Source organism: Ylistrum balloti, unplaced genomic scaffold (assembly GCF_031769215.1).
Source record: "Ylistrum balloti isolate Yb309-2 unplaced genomic scaffold, AGI_CSIRO_Ybal_v1 Utg371002, whole genome shotgun sequence".
NCBI lineage: Eukaryota > Metazoa > Mollusca > Bivalvia > Pectinida > Pectinidae > Ylistrum > Ylistrum balloti.
In genome coordinates this window covers 579,053-606,313 of record NW_026782559.1, presented here as the reverse complement: position 1 = coordinate 606,313, position 27,261 = coordinate 579,053, and the positions used below count along the sequence as shown (strand labels likewise).

Below are 27,261 nucleotides of genomic sequence, written 5' to 3'. Positions count from 1 at the left end.
GGTGATTTGAACAAGAGTTATGCCCCTTTGTTTATTTCACCCTAGAAATCTTGTCCGGAGATCTCCTCCAACATTTTTCAGCCGATCTTTATGAAACTTGGTAGGCTTAATCACCATGATATGAAATTGTGTTTTCCTTTTGAATAAGAGTTATGCCCCTTTGCTGTTTTGGATATTCACGGGCATATTTTTTTCTGTTTTCGGTACTCTTGTTCAACAAGCAATACGTCTGGAGTAATGGCATTTGTGTGGTGACCCTTCAGGGTATATATCTCATGGATCTGGGGGCTCCGTAATACACAGTTTGAGCCCTTTACTGTGTATTACTATCTAGTACAAGTTGCCCTCTAGTGTTGCTTAATTTTAGAGTCTCACACACAAAATTAAACCTGAATATGAAAAATCACTGGTTCATGCATTTAAATACAGAATTTTAAAGTATGAATTATTCTATACAAAATCAATTTTTTTTATGATTTGTTGTGTAACTGTCTTGTGAAATTATTTATTGGTAGATGATACAGGTTTAATAGACCTGTTGTTTAAGTTTCTATTCTTTTTCATTGTAGGAGACAGCTCTTGATGGCTTCCATGTGTCGTCCAATTTGAGATTCATGAATGAACTAGAGAAACGCTATAGAAAGATTGTGTTATCTGATATGTTAAACATATCCAAACCTTGACTTCGGAAAATTCTACTGATATTGAATGAATAGCTCTGATGGACTTGAATCTGGATTAGGAAATCCTGAGAGACAACAAAACAGGAGACACATGGAAGACAGTAATGTTGGTTTTTGTTCAGACAGAGCAAAATGGTGCAATGATTTTTTTCTTTAGGTCACCTGACCATATAGTCATCATGTTTCATCCGCCATTGTATGCTGTCCGCTAGGCATAAACTTTCAATTCAAATAAGGCCCATTGACCTCTTGTTAATCATGGATCCATACCGATAATATTGTCATACTATATTTTATTTACATGCTAGAGAACGTTTTTTCAGTTGTCGGAATTCAAAAGGATCGTGTCGGCGGAAGGGGAAAATTTTTCAAACATGATTATGTATTAAAGATGATATGACAGTGAGTTGGACTAATATTGAGATTATCAGATATGACTTTTGATAAATAGTCTATGAAATGAAGTGTTATTATGAAGTTAAGATTGTATTTTTTCTGTGATAATTGTATTTAGCTGTATTTTTACATTTTTTGTTATATATCATGCAAGAAATTTGAAAATAAAAGAATACAAAAAAAAAAAGAAAAAACAATTTAAAAAAAAATAATAGTTTGAAACATCATTGGGGTTTGGAATCATTTCTTATATATAGAAACTTGATTTGACCCCCAGTAGTGGTTAGTAAATAGTTCTAAAATTCAGAAATCTGATTCGGCCATTTGTTTCAAAACACTACTCCTTCTTATTCCTTGGTAGAGTTCAAATTTCGTCTGAGACATAATTACAGGTTATCATTTTGTAAATTCAGGAAGTGGATTCGATTTCTAGGGACCGAGGAGTAGGCGAGGTCTCAAATGGCCTTAAGCTGTGATTGTGGTCTGTCCATATCACATTCCCTTTTTTCTGATACGGTATTCATCATTCTGTACTATGTATATTAGTGACAAAGTTGAATACAGATATTACAGTACATTCTCATGATCAAATTAAATCATGAATTTTTTGATAATTTATTTTTTGACATTTTCCTGTTTTGTCTTTTATGATGGACTTAAAATAAATTAATATGGTGGACAATTCAAATTTTTACATCCCATTGTAGAAGGAAACATTTTTTGGAGGGTTTTTGTGTATAACTTACTTAGCACCATGAAAATCCTGTTAACTGTTTTCACCACTAGCAGTCAATGTTCAAGATAAGAGGTTCGTTTTTTTGTAAAACTAAAAGAAACTTCAATTAATCCAGGATCACTTTCATTTTTGAGAGCCATTTAACTCCTTCATTGATTTTCCATGACATCATTAATGTTAAGCCATTGTCCAAAATACATGAAATGATGTTAGAAAACCAGATAGGACATTCCGCACCATTTTATTCGAGACATTTTGTGGTAGTCAGGTTGTGTTCAGGTTCACTTACATGACAGCAAATCACAGACGTGGAAAACATATCTAACGATGTTAATTGTTTCCGCGAAAATAAAACCCAGCAAACTGTGCTCATTTCATCTTAATAAAGCACATTTGGTGGAATTTGTCCATGTTTTCACTGCTATGCACTAAATGCACTTATACATGAAACACAGTTCTTCTAGTATGAGATAAAAATACTGGCATTGCAGGTAGGACATACATGTAGCAACAAGACATGTCAGATTCATCCACCCTACTGAGTAGATAGAAATCCACAGGAGGAATATGTCAGATTCATCCACCCTACTGAGTAGATAGAAATCCACAGGAGGAATACATCAGATTCATCCACCCTACTGAGTAGATAGAAATCCACAGGAGGAATATGTCAGATTCATCCACCCTACTGAGTGGATTGAAATAACTACCATACAACATAGAAATCCACAGGAGTAGTACAAAACCCCTTTAGCATGGACACAATGTTAAATTCAGACTTATATCAGCTAATACCAAACTGGCAGATTCCAGAATCCGTCACTTTAGACCAACTAGAACAGGACTTATACTTATCCTCGGACTTTGAAGATGAGCGTACAGACCACCACTGAAGTACATGATAAACTACCTACTATCCTCCAAAACAGAACAGTACACAGAGACTTTCTAGAACTTATCAATTATAATATTCTAATGTCATAACTATTATGAAGTCACTATGTATTTGTAACACTTGTACCACATTTTTATACTTTAGGCATCAGCCGTAATAAATGATGTGTCCTGATGACAGCCGTAAATGGGTGGAAGCATGTAGACATATTCCATATAACGTCGTTGTAGTGAGGAGTGTTGAATCACCCTTTATTTATCATATTTCTATACCTTGTTATGTATTGTTGGGATATTTCCATTACATGTAGTCATGTCATGTGTCATTCATAACTTGTCATTGGCCTCTTGCATTAATGTTAGAGGAGAGGTATACTGAAAGTGGTAAATCTTTAAATCCATTTGTCCGTTCATCTTTGAGTTCATCCATCTGTCCGTCCATCTTGAAGTCCATCCATCTGTCCGTCCATCTTTGAGTCCATCCATCTGTCTGTCCATCTTTGAGTTCATCCATCTGTCCGTCCATCTTGGAGTCCATCCATCTGTCCATCTTTTATTCCACCAACAACAACGAATATTAATTCCATAAGTACTGAATGTGATTTCAATAAATATGAGATCTGTAAGATCTGTTTATATATGTATTTTTCATTATGAACACTGTAGTTTCTTTATAAAAGTACATGGGGTACTAATACAACTAAAATTATGTGATTTTTTCTTTATATTCCCTTTTTGATAAGGTCACACTTTGCAAACCTTTGTGGACAATTTTTGTGTCTTCAAATTTTAAACCTTGGGTATTTATCAATATTGCATCATAACGACTTCTGATGATAGATTCTCAAAAAATTTCCGGAAAAAAAAGAAAAAACTTGATCTTAGGATGAATAGAATCTTGAAATTGTTTCCTGGTCATAAAAGATTTGAGAGATTTAACATGCTATGTGTTAACTTTCAAAACTTGAAAGTTCTAATCAGACTGGTCTTGAATCTCATATGAAATGGAAACTCACACAAGATCCTTGTAATCAAAGTTGTGTGTGATCCATCAGAACCTTTATGAATGCCATCACTTGCAAACATTTTTGTGATTACCATATTTATCTAGCAATAAGCCCATACCTGGTTATAAACCCACTCATGTTTATCAAAATTTGAAAAAAAAAATAAGCAAACAAAAGATGTTATACATGTTTTATAATTATCCATTCTGATCCCATGACCTCCCTGTAATTGAGTTTAAGTGATGGTCTTATTTTAGGATAAATATGGTTACAATTAAATTATGTGTTCACCATACATGTTTTATGTAATGTATGACTTATACATTCCCTAAATAAAGTATTTTAAGAATGCATATTTGAATTTTATTTTGTTTTGTGTTCTCCTGTTGAATATGAATAACAAACATATACTGCCTGTAATGCAGAATGAGTCAATTTAGCATTCATCTAACACTTCAACACTGGCTAAAGGGTCTAAAACAGGAAATCTAAGATCTCAACTCAGCACACAACCATACAATACAACACAATGCACAAACATACAAACCAAATTGACACTATACAAGATCAGCACAAATATATCACATATATAACTATAAAAGTCGGTATATTGAACAGAAATATGCAGAAGGAACTGAGTGGAATCGCAGAAAGCAATAGACATTTGTAAAGTGATAATGTAGCTTAGACAATATGATTGGACAGGTTTTCAAGATGGGACAACAAAAAACAAGTGTTGATTGTAATGTTGATTATAATTTCACCTGTACCGAACTAACCATAGTACAGCGGATGGGACTTTAAACGGTAGCCCGTGTGAAAGCAGGGGCCACGATCCCGTGACCTGGGCAATGCGGTGATATATAACGGTTTTAACAATACCAATATATCATTGTAGCTGATGGCTTTCAAATTGTAACTTTTAAACAACTAACACAATACGCAGAATGTATTCTAAAACACGACGAAAAACAAAACATGCCAGTCACGTGACTCGGCGCTCGATCCATTGTACCTCACCAACATTAACATTATGTCCCGATTCTGCCTGATCCTGTAAATCGTTTTTCGGTTCTTCAATATCTTTTGGGGCCGTTTTCGGTCAATATGAAACTTCAATATTTTAACTATTGTTATTTAGAAACAAAATATTTACACTACGGGCCTGAATTTTACATGTAAACTGCCCGATTCTGTGTGATCCTGTAAATAGTCTTTCGGTCTTGCGCGACACAGTACGTTAGTGAAGAAAATAAATATCTTTTTGGTTGTTTTTGGTCAACATGAAACTATAATATTTTAACTTTGGTCACTTAAACACAGAATAATTATATTGAGAGCAATTAAATACCTGAATTTTACATATAAACCACCCAACTGTGTAAATCGTCTTTTGGTCCTGTGGGGCATATTATTACGTTATGCGAAAAAAAACAGTATCTTTTTTGGTCATGTTTGATCAATATGAAACTATTATTTTTTTAACTGTGGTCATTTAAAACTAAAACAATTACACTAAAAACAATTGAATACCCACATTCTACATATAAACCCGCCAATTCTGTCCGATCCTGTAAATAGTCTTACGGTCTTGCGCGACCAAAACAGATATCGTGGGGTTTTTTTGTAACACTTCTTCATTTTTCCCTTAAAAATGTTCATAATATTTAACAGAAGAGTGTATTAATACAAAGGAAATTCATTAAAATCATTAAAACGGTGAAATTTCAGCCTGATTCTGTCCAGGGACGTATCTACGTTCCTGTTCTGTCCGATCCCGTACACTTTCTAACCTACTCAGCCGATACTCGAATATCTCATACGTCGTTTACAAGACTTGCAATAGTTCAAGGGAGCTAACCCAAGGTCAACCAAGATGGCGACCTCCTTACGAGTTGGGTCGGCATGCTTAAGAGACTTACTACGGTTAGATGGAAGAATAATTAAACAGCAGATAAGACAACGTTGGAAGTGGAGACACAGGGGGAGAAGACCAGAAGAAGCTAAAACATATGTGGAACGTGTCGCCGGTATGTGGTTGATAAGCTTAGCAGTGCACTAGTTGACAGATTCGCCAGTGCACATGAACACGTCGGTCCCTTTGAAACTGTTTATCGATGTTATTCAGTATTGTAAATCATACGTAGGCGACATTGACCTTTTGCATGCAAGAGAAATAATGTAAATATTAACTAACCTTTCTAGTCGATTTCAGTTTATTGTTAAAATCGTTAAATCCTCGTCGGACGAGGGACATTGTCAAACGTCCGATATAAAAGAGTCTAAAAGAGGAATCCCCAAAAGGGATTAATACATGGTCTGCCCCAAAATGTGTAACAAATTAGGAACAAATACTTCTCAGTTAGGAACATACGTGGATTTGAGAGGATATACCTGGAGTCCAGCACGTCCTCTCTTATTAATTACGGAGGATAAATTCCTCTGAACTCTAGACAGTAGTACGCATGTAAGTCATAATGTTTCTTTTCTAAATGAAAAAACATGATACTTTCTTCATAATCGGCCATACATCCAAATAAACTGTATCAAGGTAGCAAACATCTTGAATTGATATTGCCTTATCTGTTTACAATTCAATAAATCACACACTCGGTGCATAATGTTAGTGTAATTGTATTCCAATAGACAGTCACAATAATGTCAATATATTAATAAGTATCAGAGGTGAACTTACAGTATATTTTGGAATGTACTCACCCATATTTTCTGGACAAAGGATTTCATCATTACCAATGACTTGATTGAATAGTTGCTGGGTTTGTCAATTGTTGGAATGCATGTTTTGACAATTTTTTTGTTTCAGATGTTATTGATATAGATGTCTTAACCAGTGAGTGAGAAAAATGCCTTTTTTCTGATTATTTTTAGAGGATCTATGACACTCCTTTACACCATTGTATCTGAAATCAGAAGAGAGAAAAAAACCTCTGTATTGAGAGGATGCATTGGAATTGCAATGTATCCTTACATATTGAAGAATATTCCTTACCTGTTTAAATATCAATATCTATCTTAGATATATAACCAGACTAATGATTGGAGGCAATGCAGGTTGATACAAAATTGTTTCTTTTCTGTTTACAGAACTGACCAAAAATTCACCAAAGATGATAAACATTGGTTTCAAACTACCAAAGAACAAAGGTTTAGAACTTACAGAAAATAAATATGAAGTTTCTGTAAAGGAGTCTGATGAATCTGACAGGATGCGTGTAGATTCTGAAGAAGGTAACCAAACCGTAAGCTCTTAAGTCTTTGTTCGAAGTGGCTGGATTCACAGTTGTAGCCCAATATCTAAAATCTTGAGGGTAGAGTAATGATCCTGGCCAATCTCATATTATGATGATTGTTAAAAGGGTGGAGCAGTTAGATGCTGAAGACTAGCATTCCAATAGCAGTTGGGTACTTTCTTTAATCAAAGGAATGTATTTTACCAGTTCCACTGTTACACAACTCTATATGATTAATTGATACTTTACTTTTTTCATAGTAAGCAATGTTTACTGTAGCACATTATCATTCAGTGGTGATATTCATTCATTCATGTTAAACAAAATGGTTCTATTTCATAGTCAATTTATGGCTTTTTTAAAGCATTCTTCCACCTTATTCTCGTCGTTTACACATGTTGTAAGATCCAGGGGGTGGGGGTTGATGGAATTACAACTATCAAACTAGGGAGGCTTTTATCACTGTTTAGTATACAGTTGAAATTTGTTGTCTCTGATATCACTCAAGTCAAATTTGTCAGTCCCTTCAATTGTAAAGCAAGGGAAAAGTCATTTGTTGTCTCAAAATAAATTTTTGCCAAATATCGACACATCTACTGAGTTTTAGTCACCTGTGCATAACACATGACTAATATCATTCCATAGTATATACAACAAATAATTACACATATTTGTGTTTATATACTCAATAAATCAGAAAGAAAAATATACAGACTGAAAGCTTGCTGGTACAATATCATGTATGTACTAAGTATATTCTGTTCCATTTTTTTCTATACTTTATGAGAAACACCCAAATCCAAACCAGTTCATACAATTAACAAAAAATGATAATGATTGATAATTGACATGTTCAGTTAATTTTTTTATTTTGTGTCCTTGTTTCCAGAGCAGCTGAATTTGAGATCTATATTGAATGACCTGTGGTATAGCTATAGTTGGAGTCAGGACCAACGGGCCGTGGCAGAGCACTATGGACTGTATCGTGACCTCTTCCATAGCGCCTACTTTTACCCACAGTTCCCTCTAAATATCTTCTATGAATATGACAGTGAAACAGACACAGCTGTTTACAACGGAAATATGATTTCTCCATCAGAGGTATTTATTCATGCATGTAACTTTTTGAATTTTCTGTCTGAAGTGATAATGATAGTGCATTTTATCTTTTGTAGTAAATACAAGAATATTCAATCTTTGGAAGGAAAGGGTGTTTACGATAAAATTAAAGGAGCAATGATATATATTTTTCAACATGTCAGGCTTGCTAGAAATGAAAACTTTTTATGAGTTTTATCAAATCGGAAAAAAAAACCACCTGTAAAATGTTTGAATTTCATACCCGGGTAGTTATCTTAAATTGCTTTAGTCATAGAGAACTGACAATTGTTCAATATCCATAACAAGAACTTGCTTATGAGAATGAAGCAGTTCAGGCTTTTTGGAGTAAGTTATGATAGAGAAGGCTTACCATTAATCCAATGTAAAACTGCAGCCTCTTAGTTGTATTGACATGTTGTGTATCAACAGATCTGGTAAAAAATTTTGGTATGCTAGAACCAGAAGTACGTGCTTCACATTCGCAAAAAGTTGTCATATCTTTTAAAAATGCTTAAAAAATGTTATTTTTCAAGTTCAAGATCGCATAACTTTTTTATCTTTCAGTGTTTTGTTACATATTGTACATCACAATGTTAAGATAAACATGCTAATTACAATACGGTATAAATTGATGCAAGATTTTATCTGTTTGATAGGTTTTCGGACCAAAAACTGACCCTTGGTGTACACCTGTGGTTCACTACATTAAATGAGTTATAGCACAGGCCCCTGGGGCCTCTTTGATTTTTTAAACTCATTTCCTGGTTTGTCTCTCAAGGTGCTACAAATAGCACCCTGTTTGGTTGAAATTGGTTCATTGAAAAAATTCTATTTGTGTAAGAGGTCCTTTTATATGAACAAGCTTTGTGGATTAAATTTTATTTTTCTGACAGGTTGATAAAAAGCCAGATGTCGAGTACAACTACAGCCCAAACAAAATGTATACGTTAGTGCTTACTGCTCCCGACAGTCACCTCCAGGAAAATAAAGCAGAGTATTTACATTGGCTTGTGTAAGTTTGGATTGCTCGATGGCAACACATGTTTTTCCATTCTGATAACTATACAGACTGGTATATGTGTGCTTTTGAGAATACTTGCCCACCATATTATGAATTTCTGACATTTTTCAGAATCTTAAAAAGTCTCTCATCTGTATTTGATAGAAACTTGTAAAGAAACAATTTTTCTCTTGTTTTTTCTTCTTCTTTGAAAATACATTCTAGATATATTCAATGAAATGTGATTTTATTTAAATCTTTGGTCTCAGACTTATTGATTAAGTTCCCCTATGAATACTGTCTTGCTTCACTTCCTATATTTTACAGTGGTAACATTCCAGAGGATAATCTTGATAAAGGGGAAGAACTCTGCTGTTACTTGCCACCTTTCCCTGTCCGTGGCACAGGTTACCACCGATATGTGTTTGTCCTATATGAGCAAGAGAAAAAAATAGATTTTTCTCAGGTTAAAAGACCAGAGAATTGGTAAGTAAATGATATAACTAATCACAGGATCTAGTTCCAGGATATCATTTTAGAAATTATTATTTATATGTATAACACAAATGACAAGAATTACACCTGCTATTGCACATCCTCGATACTCCATGATGTTACTCTCACTATTGCTCTCTGCACCCCTGGAATATTTCATGGCAAATTTAAATGTTCCATGTGTAACCCTTGCTAGATCTCGGTAACAGTCAACAGACAAAATTGTTGGTATGCGTCTCATCCATTGATTATATTTAGACAGGAACCTATAAAATTACAAATCTATCACAATAGTACAAATGTAGTTCTCTCAGTTTAAATTTAAAAGCTGAATTACTGAGTACAGTTGATAGTTATGCAAGACTTACAATTATTTGACATAATATATTTAACATTTTATGACTGTAATTATTGAGTGACGTACCAGAGACCCGGAGAGGATTCAATTTGCCTCTGTCCTGTTTGGCAGCATTATGAATAGTGAAAAGGACTGATGAGTTTGCAATTAATTAGTTCTAATTTTGTTTCAGCGTATTTGCTTTTTCAACAGATCCAGATAGAACTGTACATTGGTATATAGTTGTATGATGATAATATGTAGGTCATTTCTTTATTTGAAAATTCAAATCTTGAGTAAAAAATATCTTTTAATTGAAATTTGGTTAGAAGCCGAAGCATGGGACAGCAGTTAATGTATACACAATTTACATTTGTATTATGTGTACAATATAGTTGAAGTGATATCACTTTTACTAACAAAATCCTTTCTATGACATGTAACAAGAACCATTGTGACTCAGGTGACCGTTAAGGCCCATTGTTTAATTTAATTATGATAAGATTTTCACAAAAAATGGTAGTAAACACCAATATTTCTCATGATTCATGGGTATACCTCTTGAAAAATCCCATGCATGTAATGCTAAAAAGTTCCACATTTCTCCGTAGCTATCGTTGGGGTTATCCAAAGTGCGCAGACACATGTAGGTCTTTTATTGTCATTGTTGTTGTCAGGGAAATGTTGGTATTCAGTTTTCTTTCTGTAGTAAATTCCGAGATATATTCAGTGGGGATAGATCTATCAATTAATTAATAATCGCTTTGTCAGCTGAACTTGATAATCAAAACAATTGCCATGCCCCTCCCAGGAGAAATATAACAGCTGTTTAACATCACAATGATGATTTCTGTTTTAGTGTGTCACTAGAGCATCGCACTTTCCGAATGGCAGATTTCTATAAACAACACCAAGATGATATCACACCTGTAGCGCTGGCATTTTTCCAGAGTGAATGGGACGAATCAGTGACAAGAACATTCTGGGACAAATTAGGTAGGCTTAATCTCCAAGTGCTCCAACATACTGATAGTTAAAATGTAAGGTTATATCTGTATTCTTTTAGATGTAACATGGTATTGTGTTGGTCATTTAAAATCATTTGAAACAGTGCAACCTTACATTGTACCATGTATTACCCAAAGTTTGTATATATCACTGATGAGTCCTAGATTGAAGAAACAACTGCATGGTACAGTTTTATTCATTGGTTGGCCACTGTTTCTGACTTAACTTATGTTAAAGGTGCTACTCACTTATGTGTCTTTTGTAAAAGTGACATGGTGGATGTTTTCAATGAAGCAGATGAGACTTAATGAAATAATAATTTGTTAACATTAGTGCGACCCTGAACAGTGGATTTAATTCTGTCCTTCTTTCAATGATACTGACCTGGCTAAACCACAACACTGTGTTTAATTTTGGAGAGAATGTGCAACAGAAAATTAGCAGTTTTTAGGTCACCTGAGACAAAATCTCATGGTGACCTTTTCTGATACCCTTCATCTGGTGTCATGCATCCATTTAACACTTTCAACTTCTTCTCAAAAACCCCAATTTCAAGGAAATTTTGTAGAAACCTTCCCTGGCCCTAGATGAACCACAATTGTGAATTATACAGACGCGGTCCCCCAGTGGCCTGAGGGGTGGGGCAAAAAGGGATCAAATTGACTCAGATTTCAAAATTTTTCTTCTCAAGATCCAGATATGGTAGGATCAAATACTCTTCATGAATGGAAGCATGTTAAGGTGCTTTACCAAAATTGTGAATTTAATGGCCCCAGGGTCTCGCAAATCCCCGTGAGGACGGGGTAAGTTTACTATAGTTTAGATAGGAAAACAAGATTTTTGAGCATAATTTGTTTAATTTCCAATGGAAATATTTCAGACTTGGTTAGAATTATGAGTGAGGGGTGATGGCCTGATAGTATACCCATTTTGATCCTGGCTGACCCCTAGGGACTGATTGGTGGGGTCTAAAGGGGTCAAATGAACTGAAATTTCAAAAATCTTCTTCTCAAGACCCAGACATGGTTTAATGAAATGCTCTTCATGAACGTAAGCATCTTAAGGTGCTTTATGTAACAAAATGAGTCTCACATTTCTTCCTGGGGAGGAATTTTTATTTTAAACTTTACTGTAATTTTCATAGACAAATTGTGTTTATTGAGCATAACGTTGGCTATTTCTCAATATAGGATGACAGTTTTGATGGAATGCATGTATTCAGTGTCACATTTTCTGTTTCATGACACCTGATAACTATCCTTGAACCTCTATATTCAATATTGCTCTCATGTGACCGTCAAGGCCACTAGGCCTCGTGTTTTGTTTCATCTGGTCCATAGCGCAGCGTCTGTCGTCTGTCCAGCATCTGGCATCCAGCATCTTTCAACTTTTTACTTAAATCACAGATTTTAACAGATTTATAATTAGCATTTAAAGTAAGGAAAATTAAAGTCTGGTTTAATTAAAAAGCATATCTTTTTTACTTAACAAGAAAATATTTGGATATGACTGAAAGTTGCATTGAAAAGAAAACAACTATTTTAGAAGTATGTGGTTTTGAGAAACATAAGAAATTAATTTTAATGTAAAAACTTGTTTTTCTTACAAGAGTGCCTGATAATTTCTCTCTTACATTGAATTTCTATTCTTTTATTTCAGAAATGGAGGAGCCATCATTTGAATTCATGCACCCCCCACCCTATCATCCCAAACAAGTGAAGTTCCCCCAGGGGCAGCCCTTCAACTTGTAAGTTAACATAAGTTACAATGTTAGTTAAATACAAGGTCCCCAAGGGGCAGCCCTTCAACTTGTAATTTACCTTCATTGACCAGGTTTGTTAGATACAGGGTCTCTAAGGGGCAGCGTCAACTTGTAAGTTATGTTCAGTGACCAGGTTTGTAAGATATAGGATCCCTAAGGGGCAGCCCTTCAACTTGTCTGTTACCTTCAGTGACTAGGTTTGTAAGATACAGGGTCCCTAAGGGGCAGCCCTTCAACTTGTCTGTTACCTTCAGTGACCAGGTTTGTTAGATACATGGTCCCAAGGGGCAGCCCTTCAACTTGTAAGATAAAGGGTCTCCTCGGGGAAGCCCTTTATTTATCTTGTGTGGCCATTATCAAACCATGTTAATATACAGAAAGTAGAAGGATGGGGCAAAATAGGGAAATATGTGACCAGATTTGGTCAGGAACATATTTTGGGGAAGGGAGCTCAAACAGATGAGGGTAAGGCCTAATACTGGCTTTAGGAAAATATTCTTGAGCATTTTTCAAAGTACAATTCTAGTCATGCCAATGTTAAGTTCTGAGAGGTAGATTCCAAGATATGATTTTGCAGAAGTGTTTGTAGTTATTAGATGAGTGATCAGAACAAAATTTAGAATTGTTATAATATATACTGTATATTTACTGAAAATTTGCTGATGCACCAAATTAAGTATGTTTCTTGTAAACGCATTAATATATTTACAGTGAAATATGAATAATTTTTTCATGTTATATTTACAAAATAATGACCAGTCTGCTCTCTTTAATCTTGATGTTATACTTTAAAGGTACCTTGATAGATATCGGGATGTAAAGGATCTCAACGAGGAAGTTTTAAAGGAGAAATTAAAGACGGCCTCACCACTTTCTCCACCTCCCCCAAGACCAAAATATCCCAATCTTGTAGTGGAGGGATACCTTCCCAAGTGGTTAAGACTAAAGAACAGACACAAGCGACTTCGTGAAATGCATTGGGCAGATCTAGATTGAATTGCTCACAAGTCAATAGCATTTCTTCAGTGATGACACATGTTCGTATGTCTGTTGAGGTTTCAAGCATCATGTTCAGTCCATCAAGGATTTGAGTGTATCTTCGAAATTCATGCAGGATTCAAGTATATCTTCAAACGCCATCAAGGATTCAAGTACCTGTTCGAAGTCCATAAGAGATTTAATTGAAAAGATAAAATGTAGGAAATAAATGTGAAATTTTCTGCCAACTCACAGTTGGTCTATCTAACTGAAGAAAATGTTCTTTTATGAGCAAATGTCCATTGTTTTCTTATGATGGTAGAAAGATTTGATTTGTGACATATGTAAATTCATTGTGTAAGCAAGAGTGGGTGATGAATGTTAAAAAAACAACAACTGTGTAAATAAATATACTAAAATATGATACTGAGTAGTGTTTAATAATAGCACTGTTAACAGGGAAACTTGCGATAGCGGACTAAATTGTTTGTCTCTGCCTGTCTGTCTGTCTGTCTCTGCCTGTCTGTCTGTACATATATTGCAATCCAGACAATCACTTGAGAAAAGAAAGATGGGAATGAATGAAACCTCATTGAATGTTAGGTTTTGAGGTAATACAGAGTGGAATTGAGTTTTGGGGTCAAAAGGTCAACTAGACAGGTCACTGTTACTAAAAATAGACTTTTGTCATCAAATTTTGGTTTCCAGATGATAACTTCAGAAAGGATCGATAGATTTGGTTGTTAGCTTATTAAGTAATATAGAATGGGATTGAGTTTGGGTTCAAAATGTCAACTGGGAATGTCACGGTTACTAAAAATACTTTTATCATCATATTTTGGCATCCTGATGATTGCTTGTGACCGATTGTATTAAAACTTGATACAATCAAATATTATTAGAAAATGTATGAGTGGGAATGAGTTAGGGGTCAAAAAATCAACTGTCACGGACTACAATAGATATTTATCATCCTCTTCAGGGCTCCACATCAAAGCTGCGGGGAGCAAAGTTTGTCAGAATAACACCAGTCAACTGACACATGTTCAAGGTCACTGTGTCAAAAGGTCAAGGTCGAATTTTACATCTTTTCTCCTGTATACTGAAAATGTAACTAGAATGGTTAAATTTGCCCATAAAGGTCAGACACAAAGCCATGTTCTGAATAAGGGATGATAAACTAAATTAAACATCCAGTATAAAGCATAAGGGAGTGTATATAATGGTTTTTCTGTGTTATTTTCTCTTTTTTGCGTCCTTCCTGTCTAGACACTGGTTTTTGGAGGGAAGACTTTCAATTGTTAAAATGAGACATCTGTTCATTGCTATCAAGTTTGCTTAGAAAACTAAATAAATGGCAGGGGACAAGTGTTGCCTGTAACACTAAGTGTAAGTTTGTTTTTTAGGAGATTGTTCCTCGTTAAATGAGGTTGGATTTTTTCTTAATCGATGGGAAAAGTTTGACGGAGGATAATCATGGACAAACCCCAAATCCCGTCACTTTTCTGTTTAGGTAATTGTTCTTCACAAAGTAGTTGTGGCTTTTTAAAGTTAATGGGGAAATTCTTTTGCCTGCCTCCATTTTCTGAATCTGTTACTGCTGGCCATCACATATTGCAAACATGTTTCTAGAGAAAAAAGTAATTAAGATATATAAACATTTACAAGTTACTTGTGACTGTTGATTTCTCTCGTTTAATAAACAAGAAACTCATGACATATCATTCATAATATTTTAATACGAGTACAGCTATTGACAAAGCAATGTGTATACATACAAGTTTTTATGCAATATCTAATGAAATACTTATCTTTATATACAAACTGTTGACTACCAAGCACACAGTATATTGGTGGTTAAAAAAAATTATACCATTCAATATTAACTGGAACCGGGTTTGGCTATGAATCAAATTCTCTGAAAATTAAAACATTAGTGAACTTTAACTTGATGAATTCTACACTAACTATTAGTTATTAGTTAGTACTAACTATTATTGTGATATCAAACAAAAAGTTATTTTTAACTATACAGCCAGAGTTATTTCCCCTCCTCCATACAACTTTCCCATTTTAACCCACATGTACATCAAAAGCAAACAATTATAAAAATATGAGGAATCAATATGAGCATGAATGTTGTTATGAAAAAAAGAACTTCACGATTTTACTGCAAAAATGAGACAAAAACAGAAACCTGACCCAGTGAATCTACACACTTATTAAAATCTAAAATAATCAAAAATGAGACAAAAATGATATAATTTTTATTAAGATCTTGAAAGTACCTAATTTGTAACTTAAATCAATAACATGTTCAGAGGAATCTTTTTTTGCAGTTGACAATGGCAGAATTTACAATTTATTTCCATCTTTTAAATCATCAAAAAACAATTTAAAAAACAAAAAAAATCCATTACACAGTCGGAAATCAAGTATATGTCTACACTTTTGTAAATCACAAAACATTTTAACATTTACTGATCAGGAGAAATAGCATTAACCAATATCTAATACTGGTTTACTATGTATGGCTTTTATTTGTGAAGTACAAATATCCTATGGATAAAATAATGTCTATTTTAGCATATGATGTCTTTGAAAGCAAGTAGAACACTATAACCAAGTACAAATACTACATGCAATAATATCTAAACTACATTTAAAAAGGTATTGTTTTTAAAGGGATATTCTAGATAAATTAAAAATGTCTTTTCAGAAACCATTTTAATGACTTTAAAAAGCATTTTCAGCATCAAAATATCTCCGGTAGTAAATTTGAACTAACAAAATTGATGGGAGACACACCTAGGGAATTCAAAACTAGTTAGTATAAAAGGTGCATATCATTACATGATTTTGAAAACATAACTAGAAGCACAATGTCGGATCATAGCGACCAAAGACTAATTTTTTCTAATTAATCACTTATTTATTTATCAATTTATCAAGAACACATATTCCATACACATACAACAAATAGATACTGTATGAAAGACTGCTTGTAGCTACATAATAAGGACAGATTCCAAAATTTATATGTTTGTTTGCAGTGCATTGTGCAGGTGCAAACATGTGATGCAATCAGGACAATTTGTAAATCAATTTAGCTTGATAAAACTTTTACAAATCAAATATTTTCAGTTGGTTTTTGTGTTTATGACTAACAATTTCCATAAGATCATGTGTCGATACTCCTGTACAATTTTTCTATAAAACGGCATCAACCTATATTCTAATTTGTCCAGAATATTCCTTTAACGTACATGTAATATACATGATGAATTCTAACGAGCCCTTGCTTAACCTAGCCAATTTAATGATAATACCTACACTCAATATATACTGGTATATACTATATTTAATCAATACTGAATACTTTCATTAAACAACATCAATACAATATCACTATATGCAAGCCATTTTCAGTACTTCTTTCCATATATAAAAAATGTGAAATTTAAATATATTGTCCATTTCTAAAAATCATCTTTCAGTCAAAAACTCAATTATTGAGTCTTTAAATGTATAGCAACAGTATCTGCTGGTTACATTAACAAGCTTTTCAGAGCAAGATTTTATTTTTCGTAACAAATGATTTAAAATTACAACACATGTGACAATTAACTGTCATTCTGTTTAAATAAACAGTCACACTTAGCACTAACATTCTGCCAGTAGTGAAACCAATGTTCACCCTTACTTTTTAATTAATTCAATATTTTCTCCGCATACGGAGAACTGTTTGCTATACCAATTCACCACACAAATCAAAGAGTATCAGTACATGTACTATCATAATTAACATATATATTGTTTTTAACAATAAAAGTTTGATGCAGATTAAGTAATGACTAATATAGATGATTGAATTAAGGGACAAGAACTGCTATAAGAACCCACTGATAAAAAACAGACGCTTCTGTATTTTATTGAAAAAATTAAATACGCTACTGCACAAAGTCATTTCCACTAAAGTCCATTTGCTAAAGAAAAGTCGAAGCTGGGCCGCTAGTCACTGGGAGTTGATCTTGGAATACTCATGATCTGTGGATACCTCTCCTTTGACGTCACCGTTGACTGGTACAGTGCAATTCTGAGTGACTGTTCCTGCATGGGCCAAAAACAAGTCCTTTAAAACACTTAGTTCTTTAGAGAGAATTTGAACTTTCTGTTCCAGCATCTCATTCTCATTGCGAAGCCTGTTAACCTGTTCACTTGTTTCTTTTGCTTTGGCGCGGCTCTTCTCACGACTTTTTCGGACAGCTATGTTATTTCTCTCTCTCCTCTTTGTATACTCATCACTTCCTTTCTGGTATCTTGACTTTTTGCTACTGTTAACCTCGCAATCATTGATTTCGTCCTCAGAGTCGGACATGCTGTCGTATCCCATACTTCTCTTTGGAGGCATTCTTACTGATATTGACTTGAGATTTTCTACACACAGACGAACTGTCAAATTGTTCCTATCTGGAATTTTTACTCTCTGACCTGGGAATCTAAAAAATAAAAAAGAAATTAAAAATTATTATTTCATTCCAAAATATGTTTTCTTTCTTCAAATATGTTTTGATAGAAATTTCAGGCAACATTTGCAAAGATGATTTGCTTTGAAGTCATCAGCATATTGACATGAAAAAAAAAACAACAAGAAACATAGAGCTAACAGTTTTTGTACATGATTTCTATTGTAAACCTGTATCTTGTTATGAGTTGGCTACTTCTGGATAACCAGATACAAATGTAACACTAGAAGTATGATGTACTGCCAAACAATAAACATTTAAGAGATTCTCATCAGTTTTACCTTAATTTATCCAAATAAGTCTTGTAGGTAACTTATATAAATGTTAACTATTTATGTTTACAACAATTTCAAAACAAGCTATCAGTTTATATTAATCACTCTTGTTGACTTGGATTAATTGCTTTACAACAATTAATTGTTATGACACAGATGCAAGTTAGCTGAAATGTTTTGCAATGTTGGAAACTATAAAAAAAAATGCCTGATTGCTGACCCTTGCATGGGTCAATTGAATTTGGCATTTTCTTATATAGAGAAATTCTGACTAATGACCACGGCAACGACAAAAATAAGTCACGGATAGACAGTCAGACCCTTCAGACTATACTAAATGCTGTACTGAATGTATTGAAACAGCAGATATATCATGAATGAAGTGCCAGTGTTACAATTTGCACCCTATCACACTGAATCGCTCAGGGGTTAAATATGGACCCCTAACAATGGAAACCTTTGGGATTGATACTAAATGCAAGGTACAGAATACTTCCACAAATCGATCTTGTTCTTATATGAAGCTTGCATCAGACTGTATTTCCTATTTACAGCAACAAAGCATACCCTTGTCTGAGTTTCAATCTTGACCTAACATCAGCCATTTTGTCAAGTACTAAAATGTCTCTCGTCTTCTTCATCAAAATGACCATTACCGAAGAGTGTGAGAGGCTATAAGGATTCCATACCAAGCAAGGCTGTCTGTTTAATATGGTGCACATATAATCAAATTAATCGACACGTCTCTAGCTGGTGAAATACACAGTTACAGACATCCATAAGACCGTAAATAACCTCAAGCCGTACCAGTATAACCTGTAATTGAGCGTTTGTGGATGTAAATTGCGTGTGGCTCCCCTTTTATGACATACTAAAGAACCAGCTTACGTGTAGCGAATGATTGCGACATCATTTTCCTAACACAAATCAAGGCTAAACAGAAACCTTAGATGGAAATCAGAGCTTTCGTAATAAAAACAATGATTTTAACCGTATATATGCTTTTCTACCGCCTGTAAACATATCTTCAACCTGAATTAGTATTTAATAAACATATATTCACCTTCGTACTTGGTAAAAAGTGCTCCCTGTTGTCGAATCTTCTTCCAACTGTCGGCGTTGTATTGTCGGGAAATTGGTAAGAAAATTACTGAGTTTGATAATCTACACAGAATAACTGTGATGCAATAGCGAACCAACCAATGAAAAACGGAAAACCCCTTCTTTAGTAAGCAACGCAACAGATATTGTTTCGCCTTCTCATTGGTCAAATATTTTTTTTAAAAATCGTCTTATGTAAAAGGAGTAGTTTTCATGTAGAATAAAACAAAACATGTAATGAAAAATACAATATTTTTATTAGATGTAAATCTTAGAATATGTCGCAATACATATGAAAATTGAACTTCACGGGCAAAATGGGATAACTAACTTAAAAAAATTCACGCCTTTAGTCCAGGTGATTGGACTGTGTGAAAATAAAGAACGACCGAAGTGTTTAGGTTCTACTATGGTTGGGGATATTCCACTCGCAAAACGAGGCAGACGTCATTTCTAAAAATATGACCAATCAGAAAGCTGTATGATCTCATATACTAAAAATAACGCAATTCATCGAATTAACATGGCGTTGCTGATAATGTAGTTCCACCGGTAAAAGAAATACGTTTTCAATTTCAACGAAGGTGACAATTTCTAGTTTTTCAATTTTCTTTTACTCATTGATATAAAACAATATAGGCATACTTGCATTTTTCTATTGATCAAGGATTGAGGAAATGAAAGTGGATTGTTCTGGCGTATGAATACAGACTGAGTCCGCGGTGTTGCGTTATAAATATAACCACTGACGGGGAAACCGTCATTGGGTATGTCTAACAATCGAAGTGTGAACCTCTCCAACCGCAATCTTAGCGATTCGCGTGTGTTGTACGGACCGAAGTCCGTGTTCCAGTCTAACTTGTCAGCTTCAACAGGCAAGGCGCTGGATATTCCAATTTTATCTTTTAATGACAACAATTTCCCAGGTTCACCATGTCCGAATGGAACCTTGACCACACTCGGCCCGGAGTCCCCTCATCTGTACGATATAGGAATTGAAGAGCTGAAGAAAGCATTTTTTGTTGTGAATGGGGAAGAAGAAAAAGTACAGTTACCTGACCTGGATCCTATGCTTGAGAATTCAGTAGACATTGACAAACTTTTAAACAGTCAACTTATTGGCGACACAAACTTGGAGGAATATATTTCTCTCGACTTGGAAGGTGGTAACGCCTCTGGCGATTTGGATACCGGAAACGAAGTTGTGAACGAAAACATTCAACAAGCTCTGAAAGAATTCTCCTCAAGTGTTCAACCTGAATCGAAATATATGCAGCGAGGTCAGACTGTTGAGGAACTTTTAGGGTCTGAGGGGGCAGGGTGGCGACAAGTGGTCACTATCAAGCCCGAGGACTTGGGACTGACCTCCTGTCAGTCCAACGTTGTACTGGAACCGGTCACTCAGCAGTTAACAGCATCAGCATCGTGTCAGAGTGCCCCACCCACCCCTCCGCGTACTCCAGCACCCTTATCACCAACTCCGAGTACAGCATCGTCTACTACGGAGCCAATTTCACCTCGAGGCCCCCTCCCCAGGGGTAGACCGGGTCGCAAACCATCCGGTGCCGGGCCAGTCAGGCAAAGTAGAAAACGTCAACTTGACAAGGACAGCGAGGAATACAGGGATAAACGCATGCGAAACAACGTGGCCGTTAGAAAAAGCCGAGATAAGGCAAAACTTAAACAAGTGGAAACTGAAAATCGTGTAGACGACTTAGTGAGTGAAAACGAGTCGCTACAGAAAAAAGTTGAACTTTTGTCAAAGGAACTTAACGTTCTGAAAAGTCTTTTCGTCAATGTTGGTGCGGCTTTACCAGAGAACTTTCTTAAACTCGTCGCCGATATCGGAAAATCCTGACGAAAAATTGACTCTTAATTGTGTAAATAGCTTCTCTAATTTTTTAAGTATTTGTTATGGTAGTGAATTGTGCAGTTACCGAAATAGAAACAGTAATGGCACGGATGAAAATGGCAGCAACTATTCCCATTCAAAGTGTAAATTGACAGATATGGACACTTTACAAATGAGAAATGGATATCATAATCAACAACATCAACATTACGTCACACGGGACCAGCAATGGACCAGAACATTAATTTTGAACTTTCGTGTGTTATTGGACTTGTTTACACATGGTGAGACCTGCTGGAAACAATCGTACAAACAATGCGAAAAGAGATTTAATATTTTCAGCAACGGTAATGTTTGTGCTGAAAACCATTTACAGTGTTTCTTTGCTAGTTTTTCTACTTTTGGTATACAATATAGTTCAATATGTTACATAAAATTTGTAAAAATCAAATGGTATTAGTTTGTGCTTATTCAAATGTGTATATATATATATAACTATATACCCATAGGAAAAAGGTGGATGCAGTTTTATATAAACAGAGCACACATATAGTAGACGGCAAATAAATGGCTATACTCGGGATATTTTGAGCACCTTTCTATTTTATGTAAGTTTTGTGCCGTTTTTTTATATGTTTGTTCTGTTGATTTGTTCTGCATCTTTGACCGAGAACAGAGATTTTCTTAAACTTGTCATTTACCGACTGTACTCGTGAAAAAAAATCTTGAATTCTTATCTCCTATATGTTGAAATGGTCCTTGGAATGTTATAAAGTGCAGAAATGCATAATTGTCCTTTTCTTGTATCCAGTGTCCCTACTTCTAAGAATGAAATATTGTTTTTCATTTTGGGTTGATAAAATAGAATTGGGTAAATGCAAGGCACGTGAAAATCGCCATTAAGAAATCGGACAAGTGACTCGAAATATCTGACACTTCGAACTACATAACTGTTTTATTAGAGACTTCAGAATACACAATACAATGCAGAAATGAATGGTCGTCATTTCCTTGTATTCAGTGTCCTCTACTTCTGAGAATGAAACAAACATTTTCTCCTTTTTACATAAAAATAGAATTGGGACAAAAATTTGAAAGAAATATTTTTTATAGCGGACTACAATGTAGTGAAGATGTTAAAAGTCCACAACAGACCGATTTCAATTACTATTTCAAGAACTGGATTCTGGTTATCACTACGTAAAAATATCCATTAAAAATACAAGTAACCCGTACATAAAAAGATTTAGCAATGACTCCAAAGCGACATTCCATATCACCAGTAGGTTGGTTACGTACAAGTCGTTCGAGCATGCAACTGCAAGAGACCACACTTCAAGAGATGTGTGGTTCGAGCCCTGTTCGGGACGCTGTAAGTTTCTATAGAAATTAAGATAACAACAGTTCCGTGCTGTCGTGAGTGTTTTTGGGGAGAGACACTCTACCACAGGTCAAAATATTTTATTTAAGTGTCAGTCACATAGTGTACATATGCAGTATTCATTCATAAAACGTACCCGGTGAAAGCTGACTTACCAGGCACTTCATTACAGCGTAAATTATTACATAAGAAATACTGACACTTTAAATAAGATTCATGAAAACTTAACAATAGTCGGAATAATCTGAATTTTTCTGGATCCATCAAAATGACGCAGTTAACTAGACAAGCTATTCCACATGGAACACACACAGGGAAGTCCGTGAGACGGATGATGAATTGTATCCGAGATTCTATATATAGATGTCTGACACTTCAAGCGAAGTGGAACTACACGGTAGAAGTTTGAAAAAAGTTAATTTACTGCTAATTTCGCTCTTGATGAAAATTAATTAGTCAATTAAATGCTAATTACACTTTTGATAAAATTTCTTTTTTAAATTAAAATGGTCTCCTATGACATGTAGTCGCGTGCTGAATATTCCCAAACCTCACACGACAATTTCTAGAAGAGAACCAACATAGGGCATTTATCCTACCTGAAGCAACTTGCTAAGGGTTGAAAACCGCGGGAACACTCCAAGAAATCTCCCATCAATAATAACGTTTCCTAGATACTTAAGCTTGACAGACAAATAGAAAATTCAGGAATCAAGATTAAACATGTAATAAGAATCGAAATCAAACGTTTTTGTCTTTATTTCATTTTTTTACAAGTGTTCTTTCAATTATCTGTAATAATGTCGATAATAATCCATTCAAGCCGATTTTATGAGCCAAAACATGACCAAAAGTAAACAAAAATATAATTTTGATATAAGTTATGAGATTCCGAAAATCTGTTTAACCAGTGTACAGAATGGTGGCGATGGACTGGATGATCCTCGTACAATGTAAAAAAAACTATTGGAATAGTCAAGAAAATGTTAATAGGGGAACATCATTGGTCTGGATATACATAACTTGGATAATTTAACTTTCACTTATATGTCCATCAGTGTTCAGGAGAAGCGAGGGGACGCCCTTTATCCCTGTTTGGTTCGTCTTGACCATGTGTCCATTCGGTACGTTGAGAGAGTCGGTCAGGGTCTCTGGATTTATCCTTGTCTGTGGTTAGACTTGACCCTGTCCATTCGGTACGTTGAGAGAGTCGGGCAGGTTTTATCCCTGTCTGTGGTTAGACTTGACCATGTGTCCATTCGGGACGTTGAGAGAGCACTGGCATTTAGCATATCTCAAGAGGCCCCTAAGGTTCTGTCTATACAGCCGTCTTCTGTCTGATAATATCGCTCCAGTGATCGGGTTTATTTGAAAACTGGTTACCTAAAGGGGTTGTTGAATATTCCAACTGTAACTGTTCTTTTCAATCATTTTATTTCCTTATTCCACATTAGTCGCCTCAATTGGTAACATTTGCAATTGATACAGCGACAGTCTTTAAATTGTAAATACATTGATCTAAATGATACATTAAAATACTTTTGAATTTAAGTTTCGGGGAGGAGCACATTGGTGTTTGAACGGCAGATACAACATGGTCATGCCTTCAAGACGCATTTAATACCACTTGGATGGTTGAAAAAATACATTACATGTTTGGAGACCCGCGTTGGTAGAACATCACGGTTGGTTACTGACACATAAATAATGTGTGGTGTTGAAATACAACCAGAATCTATAGATTGGAATCAGGGGAATACCTACAGAGTAATAATAAACACGAAGGCAGGATGATATACAAAGAGAGGTTACTATCGATATAAACGAAACATATTTTTACAAATAAATACACATTCTCATGTTTGAATTTTCTTATTTATTGAAAACACATCTCTCAGAATTCAATATTGATGAAAGTTCAATGAGGAACGGTAAACGATATTCAGAACAGTACTCAACGTCAGAAACAGTACATAACATCCGGTACAGTGTACAACATAAGGAGCAGTACATAACATCCGGTACAGTGTACAACATAAGAAGCAGTACATAACAGCCGGTACAGTGTACAACATAAGGAGCAGTACATAACATCCGGTACATTGTACAACATAAGGAGCAGTACATAACATCCGGTATAGTGTACAACATAAGGAACAGTACACAACATCCGGTACATTGTAAAACATAGGGAGCAGTACATAACATCCGGTACAGTGTACAACATAAGGAGCAGTACATAACATCCGGTACAGTGTACAACATAAGGAGCAGTACACAACATCCGGTACATTGTAAAACATAAGGAGCAGTGCATAACATCCGGTACAGTGTACAACATAAGGAGCAGTACACAACATCCGGTACAGTGTACAACATAAGAAGCAGTACACAACACACGTGACAGTGCACAACATCCGGGAGAGTACACGACTTCAAAAACAGTACATACTCTGCGTAAAGGTTGGTGATGTAAACATGCTTTAGAACTCTGCTCATCACCACATCCGGTAAATTGTCAGCGTTTTGTATATACAGAACTTTCTCGAATCTGATGAAAAATGACAAAATACAACCCTGACACGCAAAACTACACCATATCGTCACCTAACAACTTTAAAAAAGAAGGTGAGGAACAAGTTCTAGGTAATTGTCTTGTATGTAACTGCCCTCTGCTTGAATGTGATATCGATACATTCTGAATCAACTGGAATATATTGTTAACCAAATTTAGACAGCTTCATCAAAACAACGTGTTCATCCATCATACTCTTTAGCACAATACCAATGCCACATACCAAGTTCAGTGAGCAGCGACAACACGGGGTCCAATAACCGCGGAACCTTTTCTTAACTTGACCTATTTACAATGACGAGCTACCCAGAAGTTATAAAGGAGTCTCGCAGATGTCCGGAGTATATTGCGTCCCACATAACCCCATAGCGTTATAATGATATATCCTCTAACCCGAAGTAAATGGTTCGATATTCGGTAACCCGAGATAACGTTTCGCATGATACATTTGAGTTCAATGTGCTTAGATACCATATAATTTGAGGAAGAATAAATTAGAAAAACCAAAGCGTAAAAACTAGCTGAGAACAATACAATATTCACGAAAGGAAGGAGTTCCATAAATTTTCGGTTGAATACATTGTCGCCAAGTAAGCTTTGCCATGTTTACTTCCCACAATGAAATACAGCGGTCCGAACGGCGTTGCCATAATTAATGTTATAAGGTAAATGTTTCTTATCTAGACCGAGAAAATGTTTTGACGCCTTCGAGTTCGAGGTAAAATTTTCGACATTTTTGTCTCCAGGAGAATGGCTCGATAACCTCTAACCCGAAGTGAATGCTTTTAAAACCTCTAACCAGCGAAAAAATGTTTTCAAATCCTCCTTACAAGGGAAATGCTTTGGTACCCTCAAATCCATGGGGAATGGTTTTGATACCCCCTGGCCCAAGAAAATATTCCGGTACTCTTTAACTCGAGGAAATAGGATACCCTCCAACCCGAAATATCATTTAACACGCGTATGTTTAAGTACCAATATAACTCGAGGACTGTGTTTCGGTAACCTCAAATCAAGGACACGGACCATAAGGGACACACGCTACATCATAACATTACCCGCTCAATAGGTTTATGTTGATTCAATTATAGAGATACGATAGGAACGGTGGATCGATAGTCCATAAGTCTGGGTGGATAGATCACTTGGAGCAATAGCGGTCACACATGAAATATTGATAAGTGACCATATCAATAATGCACGCGATTTTCTTGCGTTTTATTAACGTCCTATGATTCCAAACAAAAGGTCCAGCTCTGCCAAAGTAATTGATTTTGGTTTTTTTTCTAATATGGCCACAGCATCATCAATTACCTAGACAAATCAGCTGATATTGTGAAATGTACAGATTTGTCACGTGCAAATCTTGTATCAGGAAAAGTATTCACATCAGCATTTGAAAACCGATGTGACTCGCTATAGTTTACATCCATGCCATTGTTGTGGGTAATATTACTACCAGCTTTGATTTTGAGATTTTATTTAAGCATTTTTATTGCATAAGTGAAGCAAACGGTTTGTGGACAAGTTATTACAACATAGCGGAGGCCCTTACCGCAATTAGATTGACAAAAATTGATAAATAGCTTTATCTGATCAAAATGAATATCAATTTTCATGCAATCAAAGGTATATTACAACAGGTTTAAGTTGATGAATTAATATTATATCACATTAAGTAATAGGATACATTTTGAGAGATCTCATGTATACCATCAGGTCCTACTGTGTATACGGTGTGGTACATTACAGCCTAGTGCGTTGACGGTGTGGGGCACCAGGTCCTCGTGTGTTGACGGTGTGGTAAATCAGGTCCTACTGTGTTGACGGTGTGGTACATACCGGCCTAGTGTGTTGACGGTGTGGGGCATCAAGTCCTAGTGCGTCGACGGTGTGGGGCCTC

General features: G+C 35.3%; 4 protein-coding genes across 5 annotated transcripts in view; 3 read left to right on the top strand and 1 right to left on the bottom strand.

Moving 5' to 3' along the window:
- LOC132560020 (protein broad-minded-like) overlaps window positions 1-1,147 on the top strand; it is a 35,386-nt gene extending 34,239 nt beyond the window's left edge. The window contains exon 35 of the mRNA XM_060224679.1: window positions 570-1,147. Coding sequence (XP_060080662.1) covers window positions 570-683 — 114 coding nt within the window. The 3' untranslated portion in view covers window positions 684-1,147. The remainder of the gene's footprint in view (window positions 1-569) is intronic.
- A 4,445-nt stretch (window positions 1,148-5,592) lies between these two features.
- Window positions 5,593-14,043, top strand: LOC132560019 (large ribosomal subunit protein mL38-like). Its single transcript, XM_060224678.1, has 8 exons — window positions 5,593-5,746; window positions 6,822-6,965; window positions 7,857-8,068; window positions 8,962-9,080; window positions 9,396-9,554; window positions 10,760-10,896; window positions 12,568-12,655; window positions 13,465-14,043. Exons 1-8 carry the CDS (start codon window positions 5,593-5,595, stop codon window positions 13,664-13,666), a joined length of 1,215 nt encoding a protein of 404 aa, XP_060080661.1. The 3' UTR covers window positions 13,667-14,043.
- A 1,324-nt stretch (window positions 14,044-15,367) lies between these two features.
- Window positions 15,368-19,632, bottom strand: LOC132560006 (CCAAT/enhancer-binding protein gamma-like). 2 transcript variants are annotated; one of them, XM_060224660.1, is made up of 2 exons: window positions 19,513-19,632; window positions 15,368-18,147 (listed from the first exon to the last, which is right to left on the bottom strand). In XM_060224660.1, the coding sequence occupies exon 2, from the start codon at window positions 18,057-18,059 to the stop codon at window positions 17,664-17,666; it is 396 nt and encodes a 131-aa protein (XP_060080643.1). In that variant the 5' UTR covers window positions 18,060-18,147; window positions 19,513-19,632; the 3' UTR covers window positions 15,368-17,663. The 2 variants fall into 2 exon arrangements, with proteins under 2 accessions (XP_060080643.1, XP_060080644.1); XM_060224661.1 differs by having other exon boundaries at window positions 19,521-19,632.
- Window positions 19,633-20,319: 687 nt separating this feature from the next.
- On the top strand, window positions 20,320-21,853 carry LOC132560008 (uncharacterized). Its single transcript, XM_060224664.1, has one exon. It carries the CDS (start codon window positions 20,320-20,322, stop codon window positions 21,406-21,408), a length of 1,089 nt encoding a protein of 362 aa, XP_060080647.1. The 3' UTR covers window positions 21,409-21,853.
- Window positions 21,854-27,261: the final 5,408 nt, after the last annotated feature.